The 25,288-nt window shown below is 43.9% G+C and overlaps 1 protein-coding gene across 37 annotated transcripts in view; it reads right to left on the minus strand.

The window, feature by feature from the left end:
- Window positions 1–25,288, minus strand: part of KALRN (kalirin RhoGEF kinase) — a 635,442-nt gene that overhangs the window by 58,526 nt on the left and 551,628 nt on the right. For 24 of the 37 annotated variants that reach the window (XM_070583665.1, XM_070583666.1, XM_070583679.1 and 21 more), the window contains 4 exons: window positions 18,116–18,399; window positions 16,806–16,910; window positions 12,838–12,933; window positions 3,805–3,935 (listed from right to left, as the gene is read on the minus strand). In XM_070583665.1, coding sequence (XP_070439766.1) covers window positions 3,805–3,935; window positions 12,838–12,933; window positions 16,806–16,910; window positions 18,116–18,399 — 616 coding nt within the window. The remainder of the gene's footprint in view (window positions 1–3,804; window positions 3,936–12,837; window positions 12,934–16,805; window positions 16,911–18,115; window positions 18,400–25,288) is intronic. The other 13 variants (XM_070583663.1, XM_070583662.1, XM_070583667.1 and 10 more) reach the window with 3 other exon arrangements.

Consider the following 25,288-nt stretch of genomic DNA (forward strand, 5'->3'; position numbering starts at 1 on the left):
CAAAGTAGGTACTGTAAGCCCTATTTTATATAGATGAAAATACTGAGGCAGTATTCCCCAAGATGACAAAGTGAGTAGCAGAGCTGGGATCTGAACCCAGTTGTACAAGAGTCCAAAGACTCTGCTCTTTCACTGTCACCCACTGTCTGGTAATCTACTCAGACTGGCTCTGGAGTCCCTGAGGCATCAAACCCAAACACTTCTCTTTCCGTCCAGACAGTAAGGAGTTGGACATAAAATGCTCATGGCTGTGCACAGGGGCAGGCTAGGTGCCGTGTGGCTTATTGGAGTCCGACTTGTATTATCTAAGTCTGAAAGAGCTTCGCCTGAAGCCACACAACAGCATTTTTGGCCCGAGTGGCAGAAAGGATAACGTTCTGAGCAGTCAAAGAGGGGCCCCAGGACAAGGGCTGTAATCGTTCTCAATCCAGGAAGCAATTCATCTGGGAATTCTTGATCTATACAGCACAGAGAAGCCACCAGTTCCCTGGGTCTGGGGCCTCAGGGTGATGGGGGGGAAACAAAAGGAACACACGCTTCTTTATCAGCACGTCCGGCATGTTCCACCAGCTCCCTCTCTCTAATACACACAATCATGTGTTGTAGGACACAGGAAGGAACTGGCAAGGCCAAATAAAAGCATTTAAATATATCTTTAGCATGGTCCAATTGCTGGTTGGAAGAAAGTGGTAAAAGAAAACCCACAGCAAAGTTGGAGTGGGAACTTGGGGCGGGAAGGGCCCTCTGGAGATGGAATCCAGCTCTGTCTCCAGGCGATATTTTTATCCTAAGCTATCTGCTGAAAGACTGAGGGCTGTCTTGGGCTTTCCAAGGGCTGGATTAGGTGCTGCTAGTGGACATGGCATCGCTTCACTTGAACGGCTGATGAAATACTTGGGGAGATAATGACACATTAAAAAGACGTTCTGAAAAGGTACACAAAAGATTTAAGTTACATGCATCATAAGGCAGTGCACGGTTAATTGCCAAATACGTTGAACTGATGACAAAGCAATTTTTTCATGTTCATTTCTTATTAGTAAAGGTTATTTACAAAGTAAACGTTATTCTTTGCTCCAACTAAACTTCTTCCAGCTATAGGTTCAGACCCCCTTCTAACCTTTATCTTTCATAATGATAGGGAATGGCTGGTCTTCTCCAGAAAATCCCTCAGAGCCTTTGCACTGGCTGTTCCCTCTGCTGAGAACACTCTTCCTCCATTGCTAATGGCTAATTCCTGACCTCCCTCTGGTCTTTCTGCAAAAGTCAGAATCATTTAAAACTGGAACATGGCCTCATCCATTCTCCTGATCTCCCTTACTCTTTTTTTTTTTTTTCCCCAGCTTCTAACATACTACATAATTTATTCTTTATTTTGTTTATGATATGATTTCTCCCATTAGAAGTGAACTTGGAAGGCTGGCCCAGTAGCACAGCGGTTAAGTCCGCACATTCCACTTCGGTGGCCTGGGGTTCGCCAGTTCAGATCCCAGGTGCAGATCTATGCACCATTTGTCAAGCCATGTTGTGGTAGGTGTTCCACTTATAAAGTAGAGGAGGATGGGCATGAATGTTAGCTCAGGGCCAGTCTTCCTCAGCAAAAAAGGGGAGGATTGGTGGCAGATGTTAGCTCAGGGCTAATCTTCCTCAAAAAAAAAAAATAGAAAAAAAAAGTGAATTGGTCAACAAAAACAAAAATAAACACGTGGGATTACATTATAGGGGCTGGCCTGGTGGCGCAGCCTTAAGTGTGCATGTTCTGCTTCTTGGCGACCTGGAGTTCGCCGGTTTGGATCCCAGGTGCAGACATGGCACCACTTGGCAAGCTATGCTGTTGTAGGCGTCACAGATATAAAGTAGAGAAAGATGGGCACAGATGTTAGCTCAGGGCCAGTCTTCCTCAGCAAAAAGAGGAGGTTTGGTGGCAGATGTTAACTCAGGGCTAATCCTCCTCAAAAGAAAAAGCACTTGGTACATAACAGGTGTTCAACAAACATTTGTTGAATGAATGAGTGACTAAAACTTGAAGACAATTAGGTCTATTCTCAGTCTTTTTCTTCTGGACACATAACTGTTTGTTTTCATCTCTTCTCCATGGGGCTCCCATTTAACCGTTTGATGTCCTACTGCCATCTTCTGGACTAAATCTCAGCTGTCTACATCCCTCAGCCTCTAGTCTCCCATAGGGCTTACAAATAAACACCTAGGTATCCAGTCTGTCATTGTGCCCATAAATTACAGCAGCATAAAGACAAACTACAGAAAGAGGAATGAGACATCTACCAATGGGATTTTCAGGATAGCTCAGGAGACGGAGAGGTGTGGCGCTGGGCGAGAGAGTGAGAAGAGGGAGAAAAGACAGGTAAAGTGGGTAAAGAAGCAGCAAACTCTTGCCCTTTGGAGCAAAACCAGACAATATCAAGTCTGGAAGCAGGACCATGGCTTAAATGACTGCTCATAGCCCCGTTTGACCTAAGTGACAAGAGTCGTGACAGTCTTTGCCAGGACCATCTGCCACCTCAAAGCTCACTTCCCTGATCTGAGTTTTGCTTTGGCTTTACAAAGGGCTGGAACATCAGCTCCAGCTCGGCCTCATCGATGTAAAAAACACCCTGAGAAGCCAAGGAGAATCAGCTTTGTACAAGCCCTAGGGAATTTCCCTTTGGGGATGGTATTTCCCTGCCTCTCTTCCATTCTTGGGGTTCCCCTGAGCACCCATAAAGTTGAGGGGGTAAATACGGAACTACAGAGTTTACATGCCACTTGCTCACCTCCACTATGAAGTGACAGCCCTGCTTCGAGGCCAGGCCCCGGCTATGATGTTTCCTAGGAAACAGTCATAAATGTTCACTTTGCCTATTTCCAGGCAACAGAAGGACCTGGCCTCATTTATTTTTGCTACTCTTCATGTCTATGACCAGGCTAAAGGAGTGATGAGTTTGAAGGAGAAGGGCAGACTAATTAGCAACAGAGAGGGAGCCTTCACGTCTGCCTGCCCACTTCTCACTGTGCTTACAATGTCCCATACCTGGAGCTATGTCCAAGCCTCATTAGGGGCTCTGTTTCCAACACAGAGTTAAACCCTAAACAAGAAAATTCAAGTTTCAGAGGAATTGTGGTTTTGCATTAATGGTATCTGGTACCTTCTTGATCATCGCAAATAATAGAAGATTGACTTCAAATCAGGGTGGATAACTCAAATCTTGCATGACATATGGGTTTTTGTGAAATGGACTGCGATGTGAATTGTACTTACCCCTAACCGTTCAAAAAGTGAAGAGGTTCTCTTGAAACTAAGCCCACCGATGGATGCAAAATTAAAACCTTTGGAGAAGGAGTTGAGAGAGGCCCTGGTCTGGTGGTAAAACAGCTCCCTTTTCTTATATATTACTTTCCTACCACTGAGGAAACATTTCCTTAGATGAAACTCCATCAGACTTTCTGCCACGGATTCTCTGATATGGGACCAGAGTGATAGTCCCCTAGTTCCCTGAACTTTGTCATTTTCCTTCTATCAGCATGTTTTAAATTGCTAACCTTGGTTATAACCATACTTTGTCAATAACAGCTGCTATCTCACAGGAAATATTTCAGCCTAAAATCCTTAAAGTCAGTGCCACGATAGCTCCTTGTTTATCAATGCTACCCTGTACAGACCAAGGTCACCTTTACTCTGAATGAATGACATCAATGGAAACACAGTGTGGGGAATCCCTCTCTAATTCTCCCCAAACTTCCCGCAACCCTTGTCCTCTGTCCACTGCACACATGCACACCAGGGTGGAATGTGGGGAAGCCACTTACATCCTGCCTCTCAGGGCCTTGGCTTTCTGTTCTTCTTCCAGGTTTCTAGGAGGTGTGGGCGGGGTCATCCCCTCATTCAGGCAGCCTGCGGGGTCTTTCAAGCTCCCCCGGTATGAGCCTCCTTCCAGACTCTGAAAAGAGAATGACAAATTACCTTAGAGAAGTGTACACTGAAAAGCCATCTGGAAGCCCTTAGGTCCCCCCAGCCTCGCTGCAGCCAACTTGGTAGATGGGTAGCTAAGGCTGTTCTCATGGAACCTTAGCGAAGCACCAGGAAACCAGGGACTCTCATCTCCTGAGGCAGGAAGCCCAGAGCTGCTGCCTTCTCAGGCAGTCAGGATGTACCTGGTGTCAGGGCTGCCAATTTCCCAGACAGAACCGAAACTGTCAAAGTGACTTATCTCTGGGAAAGAGCTCCAGAGGTAATGCTAATCATTGCAATTCTACACCAAACAAGCAGTTAGAAAAGAAACTTAGTTGTAGGACCATCACATGCCAGTTGATAACGGGAGGGAAGTGACAGGAGAATCGCTTGGTAAAATCAGGTTTGTTAAATCAGCCACAATTGTTTTTGAAGAGGCCAATGAGATGTAGACAAGAAGAGGCCAACAGATTCAGCCTTTTCTAAAAACATCTTTGCTAAGGTTATTTACCAATGGCTTTCTTTAATTTATTAATCCCTTTCATTTCTTTTAATTAAGGTGCTGCAGGATTGAGAAATAAATTAAAGGGATTAATACTGTACTCTAGAAAGAGCTAAGGGTAAAGAATTCTAATCCCAGATCTGCTGGTGACTGGATGATCTTCAATGAGACAACTAAAACTGTTTCACGCTTCAGTTTTTCTCCATTTTCAAATCAGATCTCTCTTTTCTACAGATTTCTAAGGAACAGATAGAGACAACAGTGGGACAACCCCTTGATAAATTAAAAGTGCTCTACAATGATGAGTCACCCTCCCCCACCCCCCAACCATGGATAGAACTGTTAAGAATAAGGATATTAAAAAATGGGGTCAATCTTAACATTCCTACAAGTGCCCTGCAAGAAAGATCATACAGTGACATTTGGCATTTCATTATGCAAATGGAAGAAGCAATGTGGATAAACAGTAAGACTGGAGATCAACGTCAAGGTGGTCAAGGTCAAAGCAAATATGGGAGACTAATCCAAGCTATGCATACAAGATGCCTGTCTACAACAGCCACTGTGGCTGAGGAAAGGCTTCACTTTCATAGCCTTTGAGAACATCACCCCTAAGTTTAAAGTCATAAAGATCAAAAGTGTCCAAAAAGGTAGCAAGAAAGAAAAGGCTTCAGCATGGTTTTAAGCAACCTGCACTTGGAATATCTGTCATGAACTCCTTTAGCTGCTATATTTCAACATGGGCTGAACAGAGGTAGGAACAGTCCAAAGAAATGAAACAAAAAACGAACAAGGTGCCCAATGAGCACTATATGAGAACAGGTAGAGAATATTAATTGAAAACTGAAAAACTTAAAGCTGAGAAAAGATGTCAACCTTTTTTTCCCCTACTCTACCCTCAAATCTACAGAATGTGCCAAGGTCCAGCATGAATTTGTTACTAAAAACTAGAATTAAGAGGACAGGGTCTTCAAACTTGAGGGAGAGAATTTCTTTTAACTTGACAAGGCATTTTACAGAACAAGTAGTCAACCATGGAAGTTGTTATCCAGAGAAACAGCACAGGCTAAAAATATAGAAAGGTCAAGAAGAGTTTAGCTAAATTTATAGATTCAGGATCTGTAACCAGTTATTAAGGAAATGAGTGTCTGGTGCTGAGGCTTGACAAGCCACTGGACAGGCAGGCTTTCCAAGGACATGTGACATGTCCCTTGGTGCCATCACGAGAGACAGGCTCCCCAGGCAGATGGACCCAGCTGGTGATTGATCTGATTACACGCCTTCTACCTCCCCTCTCCCTTTCCCCATTGTTCTATTACAGTCTTTGTTCTGCAGCCTTTTGGCTGGCAGGACGCTGGCTGCAAGGCCTGGGAAACAGGCTTACATCCCTGCCTACAAGGCTCTCCCGTGGAACATCCAGCTTGGTGTGGTCCACTCACAACTCTTCCACACAACGAAGGACATCTGAGGAGTCCAAAGTGTCACACAGGGATTTATGTTCCATCTCCTCCTGCCTGACCTTATACGAGCAAAAAAGCCCGAGTTATCTGCGGGGAACAACTCTCTAAGATGGAGCTGAGAAGGACAGAGGCAGTGAGAGAGGAAGAAGAGGGAAGTTAGGGCTTGCCTCAAATAACAGTGCTGACCAGAAATACTTACAACAATTCAAGAGTGACTTCTTCTGAGGACTTGGCTACCTGTGCTAGAGTTGGGATACTGGGTCCCAGCCAAGGGCAACTAGAGGTGACCTGCAACTGTCTGCTCTGCTCCTGGGGGGGAACAGGCAGCGGTGGCTGGTTGATGAGTGGTGGTCTGTGCGGCCACAGGGAGGACTTCTGCCCCGCAGGGGGCTCAGGCCACAAGATTTTCAGTAGACCAAGGAAAACGTGTACAAAGGAGGGAGCAACAAAAGTTGCACAATGGGTGCATCGATAGTCGATCCAAGGTCAGGGAACAGAATTAAAAACAGGATTCAAAAAAGTAGATTAAGTATGGAGGAAGGCCGTCTCCACCTTAAAAATGAACACATTTCCTGTCTGCTGAACCTTGGCTCACATACCCATAAAATGGCCTTCCTCTGGGCTCTCATAAACACCCTTTCCCCATAAGACCCTCTGAGCAGCATTCATTACACAGTACTGTAATTGATCATTTGTTTCTACTAAAGCAAATATTTATCGAGTATCTATTACATGCTGAATATTTGCAAAGTGTTGGAGAAACAAAGATGAATAAGAGATGGCTCCCTGCCCTCCACCATCTAAGCTACAATGAGTGCTCTGCCAGACAGAAGGGGTACCATGGAGGACGACAAAAGGAGCAGGCAGCTCTATGGTGGGGTATAAGGAAGGGAGAGGCTTAATGAGAGAGGTAACGCTTGAACTGAGTATTGAGAAATGACAAGGATTTCATTGGCTACACCAATGGAAGGACATTCCAGGGAGGAGCAGCACTGTGTGTAAAGGATCAAGCTCTGAAACTACATAGGGCAGCCTGGGAAGCTGAAAGCTGTCCGGTATAGGTAGGATGTAGGGTGCATGTGTAGGGGGTGAGCTGGCAATTAACCATGTGTTATATGAGTTTGGGTGAATGCTGAGGAAAGAAGACGTGGGTAGTGAAATAAACACCCCTGGAGAAGTATGCAGGGATCAGATCATAAGGAGTCTTGTGTGTGGCATCAAGAACTTTACCTTCTAAGACCAGCGATAGGAGAATTTTAAGGAAGGAAGCAACATGATTGAATTTAAGTTTTAGAAATATCAGTCTTAACGTTCCTAAGAACTTTTCATGACTTGGGAAAACATCTCTGATAAAATAGTAAAGGCCAACAGACTTATACTTTATATACTAAGATTACATTATTTTTAAAGGGGCCTAGATATATCAATATTTCAACACTGAATATGCATAGATGATAGTAAAATGAGTGATATAATTTGTGTTCATACTTGTCATTTTTCCAGTTTTTCTTGAATGAGCATATATTGCTTTATTGGTCAGAAAAGAGCTATCACATTTTTTTTTTTTTAAGTAAGAAAAGAAAAGAAAGACCTCTCTGGCAGTCACATAGAGAGATGTCAGACTGAAATCTGGGAGGAAACGGTTGCAACAGTCCAAGCATGAGAGGATTACGAACGTCAACCCTAGGCTATCAGCCCCATTAAGGAGGTTCTGTGCTTGATCTCAGAGCTGGCAAACAGCAGGGCTCTAGGAATTTACTGAACATACTATGGAACTCTTTGGGGGAGGTCAAAGCTCATTTGATGAGAAAACAGGTAAGGGTGCTGGCCAGCACCACATACCACACCAACCTCTTAGCTGCCCCACCCTTCTATAAAAATTCGTATAATATTCTTTGGACAAAAATAATAGATCGCAGTCATTCCCAGGCAAACTGAGGGTGGGTGTAGGGAAGACCAGTATGTAGTAGGAAAACTGAAGTCTGGATTTTCCAAGCAAATGACATTTCAGATTTGTGACTTTGTCTTACACTTTATTTGGTGGAAATTTAAACTCCTCTATTTCAACAAGCTCGGGAATCTTTTCCACAGAGCGATGCCAGAAGAACCCAGTTCCTGAAAACACACACCTCCATAATGGGTAGGAAGGGGCCATGATTTCCTTCTTTTAGAAGACTCTGAACTTCTGCTAAGTCTACCTTGCCTTTGACAAAGCAAGCCGATCATCTAAAGGAGAGCAAAGCACACACACAGCAGCCTGGCCTTCGCCATGTTCCATGGCCCACAAGGCTAGCCGAGGGAGGTGAATGCTACTGAAGCAGGAGAAGGAGAGAGAGACAAGTCTTGCTGAAGTAGGTAGAACACATTCTCAGGATGCCAGGGCACCAGGTAGACTGAATAAGAGCTCAGTCCTGGCCAGCCCCGTCCCTAAAACCAAGAGGCCATTGGCGCCATCCTGAGCCCAAGGGACTACTGTGATGTGCCACCTGAGGACAAGAGCTCAGGGAAGGAGCTTGCTTTCTTTCCAGAGGCCCAGTCTTTCATCTCAGGCAGGTGGTAGATCCTGGGGTTGCGTAGAGGCACACTAGATTCTCACACGGCCAGGAAGTTCTTGCTCCCCAAACTTGAGTAATAAAACCAAACCATATACATTGTTAAGATATTATCCTGCAACATTCACCCAACCACCAATCTATTGGCTGACCAGTACTGTGTCCCTGTGCCCAGGGTGTGGCTACAGAAGATGAACTATGACACGGTTCCTTTTCCCTGCCTTTCACGATGCAGATGAGGTGGCTAAGAGCTAACATTGGTAGGATGCCTGCTTATCAGTTTACAAAGCACATTCACACCTTACTCAATTATTATCATAACTCTCTTAAGATTAGTTTCAGGTGGATAGAATCATTTTGTTGACAAATGAGATAAAAGAGAAGTTCAAGTAGATTAAGTAACTTCCCCAGGGCTACAACAAGTAGCAGAGGCAGGACTAAAACCTAGGTCTTCTGATTCCTTATACACTCACCACCACCACTGCCAGTCCACATGTCTAGGAAAAGCTTTACTAAAAATCACACAGGGAAAGCAGGAGGAGCCCTTAGTCCTGGCTCAGAATTAAAGAAAATACGTTACTTCAAAACCCAGGAAAAGTACATTAGCTCTATTTGAAGGAGGTGGGTGGGCATCCTCTCTTGGTAAACAAAAGCACTAGTTAAAGACCAAGGGTGGCAGGCAAGAACTCGGAAGTGTCCTTTAATGTCTAGAAGGACTTGCCAAAGGAGATTCTAGGGGGGGCTTCAGAGGTTTCATCTGCACTGCAGGTGAGCGGAGAACATCTGCCCTCGTTCCCTAACAGCAGATCTCAAGCAGCAGAGACCACAACTCCCTGGGTGGGAAGCCTTGGTGCAGCCATAACCATGTGACCATAAAACACCAAGGGCAGCTTTGGGACTCAGAGACAAGGGATCTCACAGCTTTCGGGCAGAGCTAGGGGGCCCAATGAATTCTAAGCGCAGAATTTGGTATCATCTCCTGAGCAACCAAAAAAGAAAGCAGGAAGAATCCAAGCCCTAGATATAAAAGTCCAAGCATACCAGATGCTCCTGTAAAATTTCCCGACTCTGTAAATTGGACAGGACCTTATTAGTTCGTCTTATTCGGAACTAAGATAAACTTCCACCCACGGGTCTAGGTTCCGCCCTCCGCAGCAGCAAAGACTGAGACCAACCCTCCTTTCCCACAGTGGTGCTTAATTATTAGGAGACAACTCTCATGTGTCTTCTCTCTCTAACTTCTCCCCACACTGAACCTCGGTTTCTTCAACTTTCCTTCAAATGACATGGACCACATAGTACTGGTTACCTCCTCCAGGGCCCTTCCACTGAGTTCAAGAACAGTTTAGAACGCCATGTTCAGAACCTGATATGTGACTCACACACAACTCACGACAGGTGTGGTCTGAAGAACTTTGAGTACAATGGGGCTATTACCGCCCTTGATCTGTACATTGTACTTTCATTAACCTATGCACCTATGTGTGCCTATGACCACACTGACTATTTCGGCAGCTGTCACACTGTGGTACTTACAGTCAAATAAAAACTCTACAACTTTTACAGGCTCCAGATCTTACCCTCTTCTAAGCTAAAGAGGTGATGAGGAACAGGAATTCAAGTCTTGGAGGTGAAAATGCAACTCAATATTCTCAAACATAGCTGAGGCAACAACTACCTACTGTTGCTCCATCGGTACCCCATGGTGGGTACGTATTTGGATGGGAAGAAAGAGAAAAGTAGAGGAAAAGACAAAGGCTCAAATTTTGGTGAAAAGATTCTGAGAAATCAAACCACTGCTCCCTCATTCCTTTCCGTGATATGGGCTTGGTTTTATATGTTCGGCCAAAGAAATCTCTGTAATTCTGGGCTCACTGCAGGTCCTCGAGAAGTAGTTATTGGTGGACGAAGTAAAAGCCCTTATTATGGTAAACTCACCACAGAAAGGCCATTCATCCAGCAAACATTTGTTGAGAACCTGTTATAGTGCCAGTCAACTCCACACCATCCTGCACTCCCTCTGCTCTGGGAAATTTGCTCTTATGGGATATTGCCTATATCTGCACTTGCATGTTTAACACCAGACCCATTGACCACACAAACTAGAGGTCCAAACAGACTCCCAATAGTGCTAAGGTGAGCAGTAGCAGTAGGAAAAAGCTAATCCAAAATATGGAAAAATACAGACTTTTGGAAACAAGTGTTTACTGATCTAAGTGTAAAAACTGCTATATACCAATGGAGGAGGCAGAAATAATGTCCTAAATGACTAATCATCTAGCTGGGGAGGCGAGCTGCAAATGAAAAGATTAAGATATTTTAACAAATATACAACAGGACCGTCTGAGAGCTGGCCTAGGCAGCATGTGGCTTATATAGTAATTGCTGTGGGACTCCAAAAGAAATCTGGCCTGGGCTGGTCAGGGAAGTCTTTGCGGAGAGATGAGATTTGAGGGCGACTGTGACAGATTATTATTATGCTTTAGACAGGCAAAATAAGAGGGAGAACATTCCAGAGAAGTGGGGTGGTATGAACAGAAACTTGGAAGGAGGAAAGGCAAGTGCATGTTTGGGGACAGTGAAGAAAACAATCTGGTTGGAGCACAGTTCATCAACCAGCATAACAAGTAGATGTTGGAAAGGCAGGTTGGAGACGAGGCTACAAAACTTTAGAATACTGGGTAAGTGTGGACTCTCTCTATGGGCCAGTGATTTCCAAACTTTGATTATATACCTCTATCAATAAACACAGTTTTGGTCATACACTCCCAAAACATGTAACTTTTTTATAAATTATATTTCTGTGCTATTGTATTATCATTATGCACACAATAAAACACACACAAAGCCATTTTAAAATGATGAGATAAAGAGATTCTAATATTTTCTTTCTGCACCTCAATGAACTGTCTTGTGTACCTGAAGGCACCCCCACATTGTAGACCACTACTCGTGCAGGCAAGAGGGAGGCAATAGCAGCGCTCGTGGAAGACTCGGCAGGAGACGGAGGCCCGGAAGGTGGAAAGAAGTGAGGAAAGATCAAATGGCTACTGCAATAGTCCAGGCATGAGGTTAGGGCCCAGGTTCCGGTAGTGGGGAAAAAAAGATGATTTTTACGGGAAAAAAATTTAAACGATATTTGGAGAATGAAGAGGGTGTATGGATCAGTGTGGAGAGAAAAGGAGAGCAAGTGAGGAGTTCAGACAGAGGTGTGCTTTGAAAAGCTGATGTAGTGTCCATGAGAGCACTCACTTCCCACCAGTGGGACAGGCAGAGATGGCAGAACAATGGACAACCTTCAAGAGTTTGACATGAGTTACTAAAAACATCAGCCAAGAATTATTTTTAACTTATGAAGAAAAATTTAGAAGGAAAAGAAGAAAGCCATAGTTTTAAATATCATTGGTACTCTATAAGCTAGCATATTTGAAAAGGGAGTTACTGTAATCAAAATTATCATCAGGCAGCTTTCCCTAGAGAGCACCCATCATTTTCCTCTAATTCCTGCGCCAAGTGGAGAAGGGTTGAAATGGTGCTGATTAATAGGACTGTCCAGCAGAAGTCTGGCGGAAGCACAGATATTTATCCTAATGAGAGTTGCAGGAAAAATCAAATGAGTGACATGGATGAGAGCAAAGGACAGGAAAATGCTTCAAATTGTCATCCTGTAGTGATACACTTAAATGTAACAACATGGGAGTAGAGGAACAACTCTATCCAAAAAGGAGCTCTTTCACCAGCATTATCATCAGCCTGAACCAGCTCAGACTCATAACCCTTCTCTCCAGTGGTCTGATTGGTCCGTGAGACAGTCACAAGCTGGACCAGTTTTCAGCGGTTTAGGTTCAGTTCTTTCCCCCATGATGGGGCCATGCACCATCTGCCTTAATTTCTTGACGTGAGGTATCCACATACTTTTGCCAATTCTTCTTTATGATTGCAATCTACTGTTGCAAGACTTGCAAGGTAGAAGGCTATCTGAGGTCCCTGAATAAAATTACCGAATGCCTTCAAAGATCCAATCCGTGTTCCGTGTCTTGGCAGCAAAGTCAGCTTCAGCGCTAACCAGACAGACAAATGCCACTTCCCTGTAGGCCAGGGGACCAGGCTTACAGGGAGGCTATTTTGTCTTGGATACTTTTCACCTTTCATTAATGTCACAATCCCAAAACGCCTTATTAATCACCCATGCCCATTCTCAAACAAAGCCAAAAAGGACTTTGGGGCACAGGTTTCTAGAAACCATCATTAGCTGGAAGCAATCCTAGAGGGGGAATGAAGATGAGTGCAAAGGAGAACCTGGCAGACAGATGCCAAGCTCTGAGAGCCGCCTGGAGGTGAGACTCCCGCAGAACTGCCTCCAGGACCCCCACTTACCAGCTTGCTTTTGACCAACTGTTCTATTGCACTGACAAGGTCTGCAGCAGTAGGTACTTCGGTGGAAGCCTGTCGGGCTGCTAGCAAAGAGGAGGACTGCAAGACATTGAGTAGCAAAGGAAAAGCAGATTAGCCAGGAAGGAGGAATAGCAATTAGGAAGCAACACAGCAAGTCCAAAGCTCAAGGCAGGCAAGGGAAGCAAAGCTCTCTGTGCAGAGGGAAGAGATGACAGAGGAGCTAGGGGATCGTGAGGGGGTGGGACAGCCTGCCTGGCCCCTTGTCAGGAATTCTGGCCAGCAGCGAAGTAGGGATGGCACTAGGCTCTCCTTAGGCAGGCCTCTGAAAAAGCCAAGGGGAGCGAGGGGTCACTGAGTTTCCAAGAGACTGCACCCACTGACAGCAACGAGGGGAGGGAGACAGGCAGGATTCTGGCCACTACAGGGCTGCCCACTACTGTTCCAGGGCATGAAAGGAGTCCATAGATCTAACCTCGAGTGATCCAAAGAAAGAAACTGTTCTTGCTTTACTTAGGTATAGATCTTAAATACAGATATCCACTGGGTGTCAAGCAAAAATGCTAAAGGCCAGGCACTTACAGACCAGGAAGCCAGAAACCCCTCCCCGTGCACACGCACACACATGCATGCACATGCACCTCCACAAACACAGCTGTTTCTGGTTAGGCCCCCAAACTGGAACACTAGGATGTGATAATCTGCTTTAGCAGAGCTGTGTGTCTCGTGCTGGAGTGACCAGAGACTATTCAGTTCCCAGTGACAGGAGGGGCCTGTCCCTCTTCCCCCTGCACCAGCAATAAGGACTGGTCCGTGTGGCTGTTTGGTCAATGGTTTGGGGGACTCCTGCTCACTGAGGGCCAGTGGTTTTTTTTCTTCTTCTCCTACTTGAGAAGAAACTAGGGGAGAAATGGTTAACCCCACATGCATGTGCTGGCTTTTTTTTTTTTTTCCTTAAAGATTGGCACCTTGAGCTAATATCTGTTGCCAATCTTTTTTTTTTCCTTCTTCTTCTCAAAGCCCCCCAGTATATAGCTATATATTCTAGTTGTAGGTCCTTCTGGTTGTGCTATGTGGGATGCCGCCTCAGCATGGCCTGATGAGTGGCGCCATGTCAGCGCCCAGCATCTGAACCAGTGAAACCCTAGGCTGCCGAAGAAGAGTGGGCAAACTTAACCACTCGGCCACGGGGCTGACCCCCGTGTGAGGGCTTCTACCCCTGACACATCACAGCAGAGGGCAATCGTGTTCCCAGGGCCCAGGCCGCTCGCTCCTTCAGTCTCCAACACTAACGACTGTGGGAGCAGAAAGTTGAACGTCCTGGCCGTGCTCTGGCTTCAGGTGTGTCCTTTCGGTTAGAGGGAAGTTTTAATAAGGAAGTTTCTTGTTATCTTATCTGAAAGTTACTTTAGGTCTCTGCTTCTGAGATGGGGTAAAAAAAATCAAATAAGGGGCTGGCCCCGTGGCCGAGTGGTTAAGTTCGCGCGCTCCGCTGCAGGCGGCCCAGTGTTTCATTGGTTCGAATCCTGGGCGCGGACATGGCACTGCTCATCGAACCACGCTGAGGCGGCATCCCACATACCACAACTAGAGGAACCCACAACAAGAAATATACAACTATGTACTGGGGGGCTTTGGGGAGAAAAAGGAAAAAATAAAATCTTTAAAAAAAAAAAAAAATCAAATAAATATAATCGAGAGATATAATAACGCTCTTTTTCCTCTCTTGGAGAATGCAGGAAAAGAGCTTAAGTCTATTTGGAAATCCAAGTTACCAATTTTTTGATCTAGCAATCCTATTCCTGGGAACTTATTCCAAGGACAGAGGTGAAGAGAACAAATGCTGTAGGTACAAGTGATCTGTAGCCGTATTATCTAGAGCAGCAAAAACTGGCAACAACCTAGGATATCCCCAAATAGGCTGGTTGAGCAAATTACGGCATATCAAATAGCAAAATACACCCCAGCTATCAAAATGACAGTTATGAAAATCAGTAAGATTTTAGGAAATAGTAAATAAAACATTGAACACATCATACACATATTATAATTATAAAAATAAAACACACGCATGTGAAGAAACATTAGAAGGAAACATGGAGAATTAACTGTACAACATTACGACGGGTGGACTTTTAAAATTTCCTTGTGTACTGCTGTAAAAATTATTTTAATAAATCCAACTCTATTTGCTAGAAATTCTGAGGCTCACCCTACTCCCAAATATTCCAGAAAAACAAACGTTCGGAAATCACACAGCAGGACTGGGGAGGGTTAATGTGTCTAAAAAGGGACTGTTGCCATCTGCCTATTTCTAGCTAAGAAATGGCTATTCAAATGTCAGGGGGTAAGTCCGCATTCTCAGTTAAAAATTACCCAGAAACAATATAACATCCTTTTCCACAAAACATGTCATGTTTGAGGGAATTCAAGGGGGAAGGTTCATGACCTTCGCTTATCTTATGCAAGCTGGCACCTTTGTGTGGAGGACTGTGTGGGATGGCAGATAATGTGACAGGAGCGCCCTACTCCCCACAAACACTATCACTGTTCATAGAACATTTTACAAGAAGAGGCCTCCGGGAACACAGCAGGTTGGTCCTCATACCCATCTCAACGTGAAGCACAGGCCTTTTTGCCTATGGGAACCCAGGATGGGCATTATGCCATCCTTCCTGCTACTTTTCTTTCCAGCAGTCTGGAGTCAGAGCTGGCCCTGGAGACCAGGGCCACCAACATCACTTTAGGAGGGGCCAGAACTGTGTGCTTCTCATGATGAGTCACAGAGGGGGCAGCGACCACATCTTAGTCATCATCCTGTCCTAGAAAATGTCCCTCCAGCTTCGCACAGAGGAAGATCTCAATTAATGTCTGTGGGTTACTGATCCAAATGCAAAGCAGAGAGAATTAAAACAAGAACTGGGAAATCACCAGAAACACAGAAGTATCTGCAAATAGTCCTTGTTGAATTGTATCCTGGGTGGTATTGTAAAGGTTTGTTCCCTGCCTGTGCAGGCTGGGCCCACCACCTCAGAGGAGGCTGCCCACTGTAGGGCAGAGCACTAGAGAGCACAGGGAGACCCCAGAGGGATGGCTGAGCAACCACCCCCACGACAACAGAACGACACTATGAAAAGTAGATGCGAAGTACATCAAAAACTGAAACCACCACTTCAACCTCCAGAGTCCACGGGACAGCAACACCGAGAAAAGGCAAGAAAAACCCAATGGAGTGAAAGCATGGTTTGTAAGGAAAGAGTGATGGAGCACACAGCTAACACAGCCCTGAGCCTCGGGTCAGACCTGGAAGCACATCTCACCTGAGCCTCTGCTCCAGAACAATCGCGATGATCACCCTGCGATTAGAGGCTTGGTGGACATCCAAATTTCAGACACCAGTGACCCTCTGTTGGGCAACTTGGTGTATTAGGTCTGCCCACCTTTAACAACAACCTCCCCGTCACAGCATCTCCATCCCTCAGGCTGTGTTTGCAGAATTTTAACAGCACTGGGCTTGACTGGAAGTTACTGTGATTTGGATTTTAGAGTTGAGTATAGGGAAAACCACCAACTAAAACATAGGTTGAACGGTCAGGTACAACAAACGATCATGACGTGGAACCAGCTCAGATTCCTTTTTGAGACAAATAGTTTTTTGGGGGATCTGCCGCTTCCAAAGGCAGAGCCATTACCCTTCATCAACAGGACAAGACACCAGGCATATTCCCACTTCGAGAATTCTACACACACCCCTATCCTGCCCAGAATGAAGTCAGATGTCAAGGGTTGGGGGAGGGGACCTCTACTCAATACAGATGGAATCTACATCATCGTGGATTCACATGGTGTAAGAGATAACGAGAGAGAGAGTATTACTACCCCCACCACACACACAAACAAAATCCCATGTTTTACACGTTGCTCTTTCAAGTGAGAAAGTAAAGAAGTCCCACCATCTCGTCTTGCGTGGGGTCGTTGTCAAAGATCTTCATAGGCGGAGGGAGGGGGGTGTGTGACTCTTCATCTGGCTCATCTTCACCCCAACCTTTCTTGCTCTTCTAGAACAAAAGAGCAGCATTAGTCACTGTTTCATGTAGTTAAAGATGCCAATGGTTCAGGACTTCGGAATTTTTAAAAAAGCAACATATAAGATACCCTCCTCTCAACATTCCTGTTTTTTCAGCTTCAGTGTCCTCCTCTGTGGAATGGGGACACCTGCTATCTCAGAGGACAGTGAGGCCCAAATGGGGGAAAACACACACATATAAGAAACATCTACCTCATTGATTAGCCGGCAAGAGAGAAAACTGAAACAGCAGTCAGAGAGAACCTAACTTTTAAAGTTTTTGAAGGACTATTAAACCACAGTCTAAGTATCACCAGGCTCTACTGCCATTTTCAGAGGGAGAAATGGCCGACAGCATAAAATCACAGAGGGAGTCTCGTTACACATCAGGAAGAATTCCTTAGTCGTGTCAGTGACTAGAGTAGGTTAGTTTGCCAAATAAAACAGTTATCTCATTTCCCCAACTAAAACCTACCCACGATCTTTTGAACACAGAATCTCAGCTTGGGAAGGGATTCCAGAGGTCATTGTCCAGCCTGACCTCTCAGCTAACACAGATCTCTCCCACTGTTAAGTGACGATCTCCCAAACTTTCCGGTATGGCTGTTCATTCGTTCTCACGAAGGCCCATTTCATCACTGGTTGACCTCCCATTAAAGTCCCTCTTTGAGCTGAGACCTTGTCTACTGTGCAAACCTTCACCTGTTAATCACAATTCTCCCCTCTGGAGTAACCTGGAATCGTCTACTCCCTTTTACATGTGGCTCTGCTCGAAATACTTGAAAACAGCTATAATCTCCCAGCACAGTCTTCTGGTTTCCAAGTGAAATGGTCTCCATTCTTTCATTCTTATTCTAAAAATGCCAAGCTGGTTTGATGTACCCTTTAGCAGAGGCAGGGGACGAGGTGACCAAGTGGCTCTCCTTGGGCCCAGGCCTCCATCTCCAAATTTGGCAAAATAGGGTCTGTCTGCTGGACAGTCTAGCTGCTATTCAGTCTTAGAACTGGTCACAAACCAAATTAACAAGGTCTTGAGAATACAAAAATCTCAGCTCACTTAGGCCCAAGAAGACAAACTACTGAGGTCTAGAAATGGGCCAGTTTACAACACCCGGGGAAGGATGCCTCACAAGGCTCCAGGAAGGATGTATGTCAGAAGCCCTTTCAATGGAAGACTCCAGGGCCTCACGTAAGTACCTCATCAGCACTGTCTCCTTGAGGGGTCGTCTCATCTCCAGGCTTGGGAGATCCCAGGTCGAAGCTCTTCCGACCATCTCGTACTTTCTTCTGCTTCTTGATGTTGCCGTCTGCCTTCCCGCTGTTGAGCCGGCGCACGGGACTCGTTAGCCACTTCTTAAGGGTGTTTGTGGAGCGTTTGGGACCGGGGGAACTGTGGAGGGAGTTCAGGGAGGGCTGGGTCTGTAGGTTGGCCACTGACTCGGACTTGCCTCCGTTTTCACTGGAGGAATGAGAGTACGCATCTGAGGAGAAAGAACAGACAGACGTGGCCGTGTCAGAGGCAGTTAAGGCAGGCTGCCAGCCTGGGAGCAAGCTCCATCCTCAGGAAGCCAGGACGCAAGGCAGAATGTCAAGGCCAGTTGCAGACTCCAGTCAAGGAAACCCTCTTTGGAGGGTAACAAGCTGACACTCAATTTTTAATGTGCAAGGCACAGCTCCAGGTGCTATGGATACAGGAGGGGACAGAAGACAAAAAATCAAGATCCTAATCAAGAATTACCAACCAATAACAATGTCAGGGAGCACCTGTGAGGTAGTATATTCTAAAGATATTTAAGACAAGACCTCTTATCTAGCTACACACACATACACACACACAGATGCAGAGAGGTAGAGAAGAGCGAAAGACCAAGAAAGAGCATGCAAAATAAAGATAAATTCACAAAGCAGTATGTGATTAATTGCCAAAGGGCCGGTATGGACTTGAGGCGATAAGGAAGCAGAGTTCAAAGAAGGGTCAGATCAGTGTAGGCGGGGTTGGTCTGAAAAGGTTTAACGGAAGAGATGTGTCTGAGTAGAAGAGAAGGGAGAAGAAATTCTGAAAGGGGGAGGCAGCGGGAACAAAAGCACAGAGGCAGGAAAATGGAAAAATAAGTTAACACCGCTCATAAGTAGATCCTTTGAATGAAATAAAGATTAACAGAGAAGGAGAAACTGGACAGATTAGCGAGGACATTAACAATAAGCTAGAGGAGTATGAACTTAATTGTGAGACTCTAATGGGAAATGACATGATATAAAGGGGTTTTGTTTGTTTGTTTGTATTAAATTAATCTCATAGCTATAGACAGCACAGCCCTGGGAAGGAGGCATTAGAATTCAGAAGGCCACACCAGGACTGTGCACAGGGAGTAAAAAGGACTGAATATGAGGCATTTCAAAGTAAGAAGTGATACTGTTAGTGTCTGGATGACAAATCAAAGGTGACTTGTCTTTCTGTATGCTGCTGCTTCTCACCAAAATGGTCTTGGGAGAACACCTGACCAGCTCTACCTTGACCTCCGACGGGCCTCGTCCATCACCCCTGTGCCAGTTTGCATACTGATATTTAAATCAAACACATGACTAGCTATTTAAACAAATTATTGCAGTAGCCTTTTACACCTGCTCCTCTCAAGAACTGAATCACCTTTTCTGATAATGACTTCATCCTCGACCTAGACTAGAGATCTAACCTGGCTTGGAGGCCCTCTGGCCTAGACACAGCCAACACAGAAGAAACAAAATCCTGAAATAAAGTGAATGAATGCTTTTGCCAACAGAGAGCTGCCTCCAGCTTCTACAACTAGCTGATCTCGAGGGTACCAAGCTCAGGTGGGGATTTTCTTAGACATGGCTCGAGTTTTGTGCCTACTTTGGAAAACAGCAGCAGAATATTTGCATCTAAGATTGAGCTCCTCAAGTCTGCTGGTACGAAGGTTAATTTACAGGGTTGTCCTGCCCAGGGAATATTTGGGGGTTCACTGACTTGGTTGGTGTCCCTTTAAGGACAACGTTGTAATCTTATCTCAGAAAATTCCTTGCTGGCTGAGGTCTTAGGTATGTTGACCTTATTTTTGAAGTGTTTGGAATGGGTCAAACTCCTGTTCTCAGAGCCTGGGTGATAAGCATCTCCCTAGCACTGGCAGTGGGACCAGGGCCTCTCTGTTATCTTTCTGCTGATAAGCTGCAGAAGCTTTCACCAGGCCCCTCTGATACCAGACAGCTGCTCTGTTAAGTCCAAGCCTTCAAAAGTTCGATTTATCAACACACATTGTGTCAGCAGAGCTAGAGGCCCAGCCACATTAACTGTGCCTTGCGTTACCAAGGAAGACAGATGACTGTCCAAGTTTTTTGTTCCATGGCAAATCATAGTCTGGCTTTGAGATTCACTAACGCAAATTTTGACTGACCCTTCTTCTCCCATGGTCATGTGGTTCTGCTTTGGTGCATTCTGTACAAATTAATGGCAAGAGTATAAATTACCAAGTACAAATTAAAAATCAAGAGTACTCTCAATTTTGTTGTTTCAAGTTTATCCTGTGTAAACAATTAGGGCCATTCAACCACAGCCCACATAAAAGCGAATTCAAGAGTTGGAACAATCTATAATTCATCATCTAGTTTGGGTCCTGTATGAAAACAGGACCATTTCTCAATCACTTTGAATGTGTGGTTATAAAGAATATAGCATGGTTTATGCTGGAAAATTTGTACTTAGTTTATTGCTGCTTCAAAGAATGACTGGCATGTTATGCTCATCCCATCTCTGGAAGATGACTAACTAGCTGTTGGAGAATTTATTCCAGCACCTTTCCAGGCACAAAAGTTAACTGATTTGTAACAACTACAACAATAATACTATTATTTCTGCAAATCTTTCCAAGCTGAGGTAGGTACTATTTATTATGATTCTCATCTTAGGAAATAGAAAATCAGAGAGTTTCAGGAAACCAAGGCTCACAGGTGGTAAGTAGCAGAGAGGTGAGATTCAAAGCCAGATATGACTTCACTGCACAGATATTTAATCTTACTCCTGTATCTGTGTTCAGTCCATATATTCTTTTAGCCTCTATAATTATTGTAAAAAGGAGCATCAAGTTGTGAGTTTATGTAACATTTCAAATGTGCATTTATATGTAATTTATACATGCTATAAAATTTCAATGCTGAAAACAAGTTTCAGTCTAATTTTACAGATAAGTCAATGGAGGTTTCAATTTGGGAAATTCACTGTCGCAATGAGTTAGTCACAAAGCTAGATCCAGAATCCAGGAGACTCTTTGCCTTCTCCATGGCTCCCAACCAATGCCTCGTCTTCAGCCCTGAGGCACAGAAACTGCCCATCAGGCTGATATCTGGTTTTAAGTTTCTGGGAAGAAAAATGTGTTCCTGGGCGCTGTAGGTAATAAGTTCCCCGGATGGTCTAGTGTGTACAACTTGCTTTCTAGATCAGAAAACAATCCTGTTCTGAGGCTGATTTTACTATGAAATATTTTTAAAATACAGAAAAATATAGAAGAAATTTGACACCCAGTTACCCATCACCTCAATATGATGAATGTAAATATTTTTTGCCATATTTGCTTCAGCTTTTTAAAAAAGAAATAAAAGATCACAGATATAGTTGAAGCTTTATTTTTTTCTCCCAGTGGCAATTCCATCCCCCTTTCCCTTCCCAGAGTTAAGTTCTCTTCTGATGTTGGCATGCATCTTTCCCATCCATGTTGTCAGCCACTTATTGCGAGTCCAAACAGTATCATTTTATGCCTTATATTTTGTATGATTATCGTAATGTAGGTAACATTTTGCAACTTGCTCATTTATTCAAAATTATTTGAGCTTTATCCATGTTCATACATGTAGATCTAGTTCATTCACTCTCATTGTTGGATAATATTCTTTCATAGGACATATTGTGATGTCTTAAATGCATTTTCCTAATGATAGACATTTAGGTTGTTATACACACACATATGTAGTCATTATAAGCAATCCCCCACAGGTCTCTGCACATGTGTGAGATTCCCTAGGGTGGTGCTTCCCAAAGCACCACTATGGTGGTAAAAGACCCATTTTTCTTATTTCCAGTCTGCTTTGGACCAATACTTTTATAAAATACAAAGTCACACTCTTGGATGTTGTGGAAGTAAGTTGCTCTAAAAGCTTCTAAACACCAACTCTTACTTTCTGTACTTCTCTCACTGTGGACTAGAAACAAACAGCTCACGAACCTTCACCACCTGCAGATCGCACGTGGAGTAGCACTGCTCTCCACTCTAAAGCATCTAAAGCAAGTATCTCAGGTGGAACTGCTGGCTTTAGGGAATACACATCACCAGCTCCACCAGGTATTGTCAGATCGCTCTCTGGTTTACTCCCACCAACTGAGTGCAAAAGTTCTTGTCTTCTTACATTCTACCCAATGCTACATTATGTATACTAGTACACAATTCTCCTGGAAAAATTAAATGTGTCCTCCCTAACCAAAAACATTACTTCAAGGAAGTCAATTGAGATAAAATAGAATGTTTTAAGAAGAAGAAATGAAAAGGTAAAAACCAACGCGTCCAGACCAACAGGAAATGCACCCTATTGTTGACTTCTCAGCCACAACTGGAAAATAGGAAGCTTGGCGGAGCAATCCATGAGGCTAAAGGTCCAACCTCATAGACCTAGTAGCATAAGCTTACCTGTTTGGTCATGAAATCGAGAAAATCTAAATAAGCCAACAAACTCTTATCCATGAACAGACTTTCATACTATTTTCCATCCCTGCTTCCTTTCATTTCCAAGCCACCTCTTTAATCCAACCAATGTCTTCCTTAATACCTGAGGAGAGAAGACATGCTCACAGAACACACACCAAAGCTTCACCAACAACTAGACAATTCTTGACCTCAATACTCATCTCTTAATGATATTCTGTTGAAGTTGATTAAAAAAGAAACTCGCTGGTATAATTTTCCTGCCTTGCTTATATGATCCAACAACAACCCACTGGTGGCTATTCAATGGGCTGCAACAAACAGATGACCCGGGTTCTGGTTCTGCTCTGCCACTAACTAGTGAGGCAGCAGTAGACAGACACCCCAGCCTCTGTTTTTTTCATCTACAACATGGACAGGATGCATTCAAAGCCTTGCTCCACCACTGACTAACTGTGTGACCCTGGGCCAGTTATTCAGCCTCTCTATATTTTGGCTTTCTCATCAATAAATGAAAATAATATTAGTATCTATCCCATAGAGTTATTAGGGTTAAGGGGTTAATATTTGTAAAGTGCTTAGAATACTTTCGACTCATAGGAAACACCGTCTAAGTTAAATAAAAATCAATAAAACCATAAAACTCTCTCCTAATTTCATTTTCTGTATGTTCCTTCATTCCCTCTGTATGTTCTTCTAAAGGCTAGACTAGATAATTTAAGACCACTTTTAGCTTTAAAGTTTTATCCCTCATAAAAGCAAAGAAAAACTTAATGCTACCAGTTGCCATTCTGTGTCATTCTCCCTCCCCACTTCACGTAGCCACTCCTATGACCAATGCCTGAAAACTCATCTGAAAATAAGCAGTCCAATCCCTGAGCAACAAGGCCCCTGTCGTCCTCTTCGCCCACCGTTTGGAAGTTTAAGCGGTACAGGTTGTTTCCTGGAGATGACACATACCTTCTTATCTACAGGGTATCCCTCAGAATGAGAGCTTCTGATGGACTTTATGCCCAGGCAATTGAACAACTGCTGAGATTAGGGTCTCGGATCCCATCACAGGGTTAGAATAAACAGGTCAATGTTATTAGCTTAAGCCTTGGGGGCAAGGGCTCCATGATTTCCAGTTTTTTTAATCACAGCAGCATGTTTCCAAGTAGCATAGGAGATGAGAGCTGTCTGCTTGACATGAAGATGAAAAATGGAATAAAACCCATGAGAATTTGCAGACTGAACACATCCTAATAAGTCTGTTGTCTATGTTGAACATTGTCCTTTTTTTACTTGGGTCACCCTTCATTAGCAACCAAAATAAAAGATAACTGTGTACAACATGGGTAGTGACTGAATATACAAGAAATTTGTTATATTTACGGCTCACTTACAATTTCTTTTTAAAAAAGTTTCAACTCATATTTATTTCACTTTTATGTTACAACTAAAGGAAAAAGTTTCTGCCCTTTTTGATCTAGTGTAAAATTTGCAAAACTATTGTGAGAGCAGAATACATTGTGTTCAAGTCATCAAAGAATGCAAATTCAGGATATGGCAAATGCCTTATGGCTGCAGCCATATTTTCCTAATCACAAATACTGATTCAGCCTTCTTTCCAATGACCTCAAAGTGAGCTGAACGTAAAGAAGGACTACATCTCCTAGACAAAAAGAGAAGACAGTTCTATTAGTTTTGTGGGTTTAGTATCCCCAAAGACCAGGAATGGTGTCCTTGAAAGGGCTGGCTGGGACTCCAGAGACTGTAAGTATGTGCAGGTGGCATCTAAGGTTTCAGAGCATTGTGCGCACCCCAGATGCATAACTCACCAAGCTGGCCCATCATTTTCTACACTGCCTTGAGGGGCACAATTCAAGAATGAAAAACTCATTTCAATCCACTCTAATTGCACCCCAAAGCATGTCTTTCACATAGTGTATTATGTAATTGCTAAAAGATATGGGGTCTAGTTGTTCTATATTAATCATGCCGTTTTATCTAGATGGTCAATGGGTCTATAAATGTACCCCTGGTATTCATCATAATACTGTATTGGAAGGTTTGATTCCAATGGCAGAAATCTCAAAGATTCCTAAAATCCACCAGATATTTACAGAAGATTTTTTTGTGTGTGTGTGGTGAGCAAGATTGGCCCTGAGCTAATATTTGTTGCCAATCCTCCTCTTTTTGCTTGAGGAAGATTGTCCCTGAGCTAACATCTGTGCCACTCTTCCTCTATTTTGTATGTGGGACACTGCTACAGCACGGCTTGATGAGCTGTGTGTAGGTCTGTGCCCAGGATCTAAACCCGTGAACCCTGGGCTGCTGAAGTGGAGTGCACAAACTTAACCACTATGCCATGGGGCTGGCCCCATACAGAAGAGTCTTTTAATCTCCTGCTCTTTTGTCTTGCTTTAGGCTCCAGTGATACAGGAGTAACTGTACTCATCCTTATTGTTTCCCATGGCTTTAGCTATATAAGGCAAATGCATTTCAATACATCTGTTTGTAGAGATTATACACGCAAACATTGCTATTTTTGACTTTCTACAAATAATTTACTTAATATAAAAATTATAGGAATATCACATATATATTTTTTTCACACTGGAAATTGCACATCTAGAGAAGGGCACATGATGAGAACGCCAAGACTGAAAATTCTCTGGGTGAT

This window comes from Equus przewalskii, chromosome 18 (assembly GCF_037783145.1).
Source record: "Equus przewalskii isolate Varuska chromosome 18, EquPr2, whole genome shotgun sequence".
Lineage (NCBI taxonomy): Eukaryota > Metazoa > Chordata > Mammalia > Perissodactyla > Equidae > Equus > Equus przewalskii.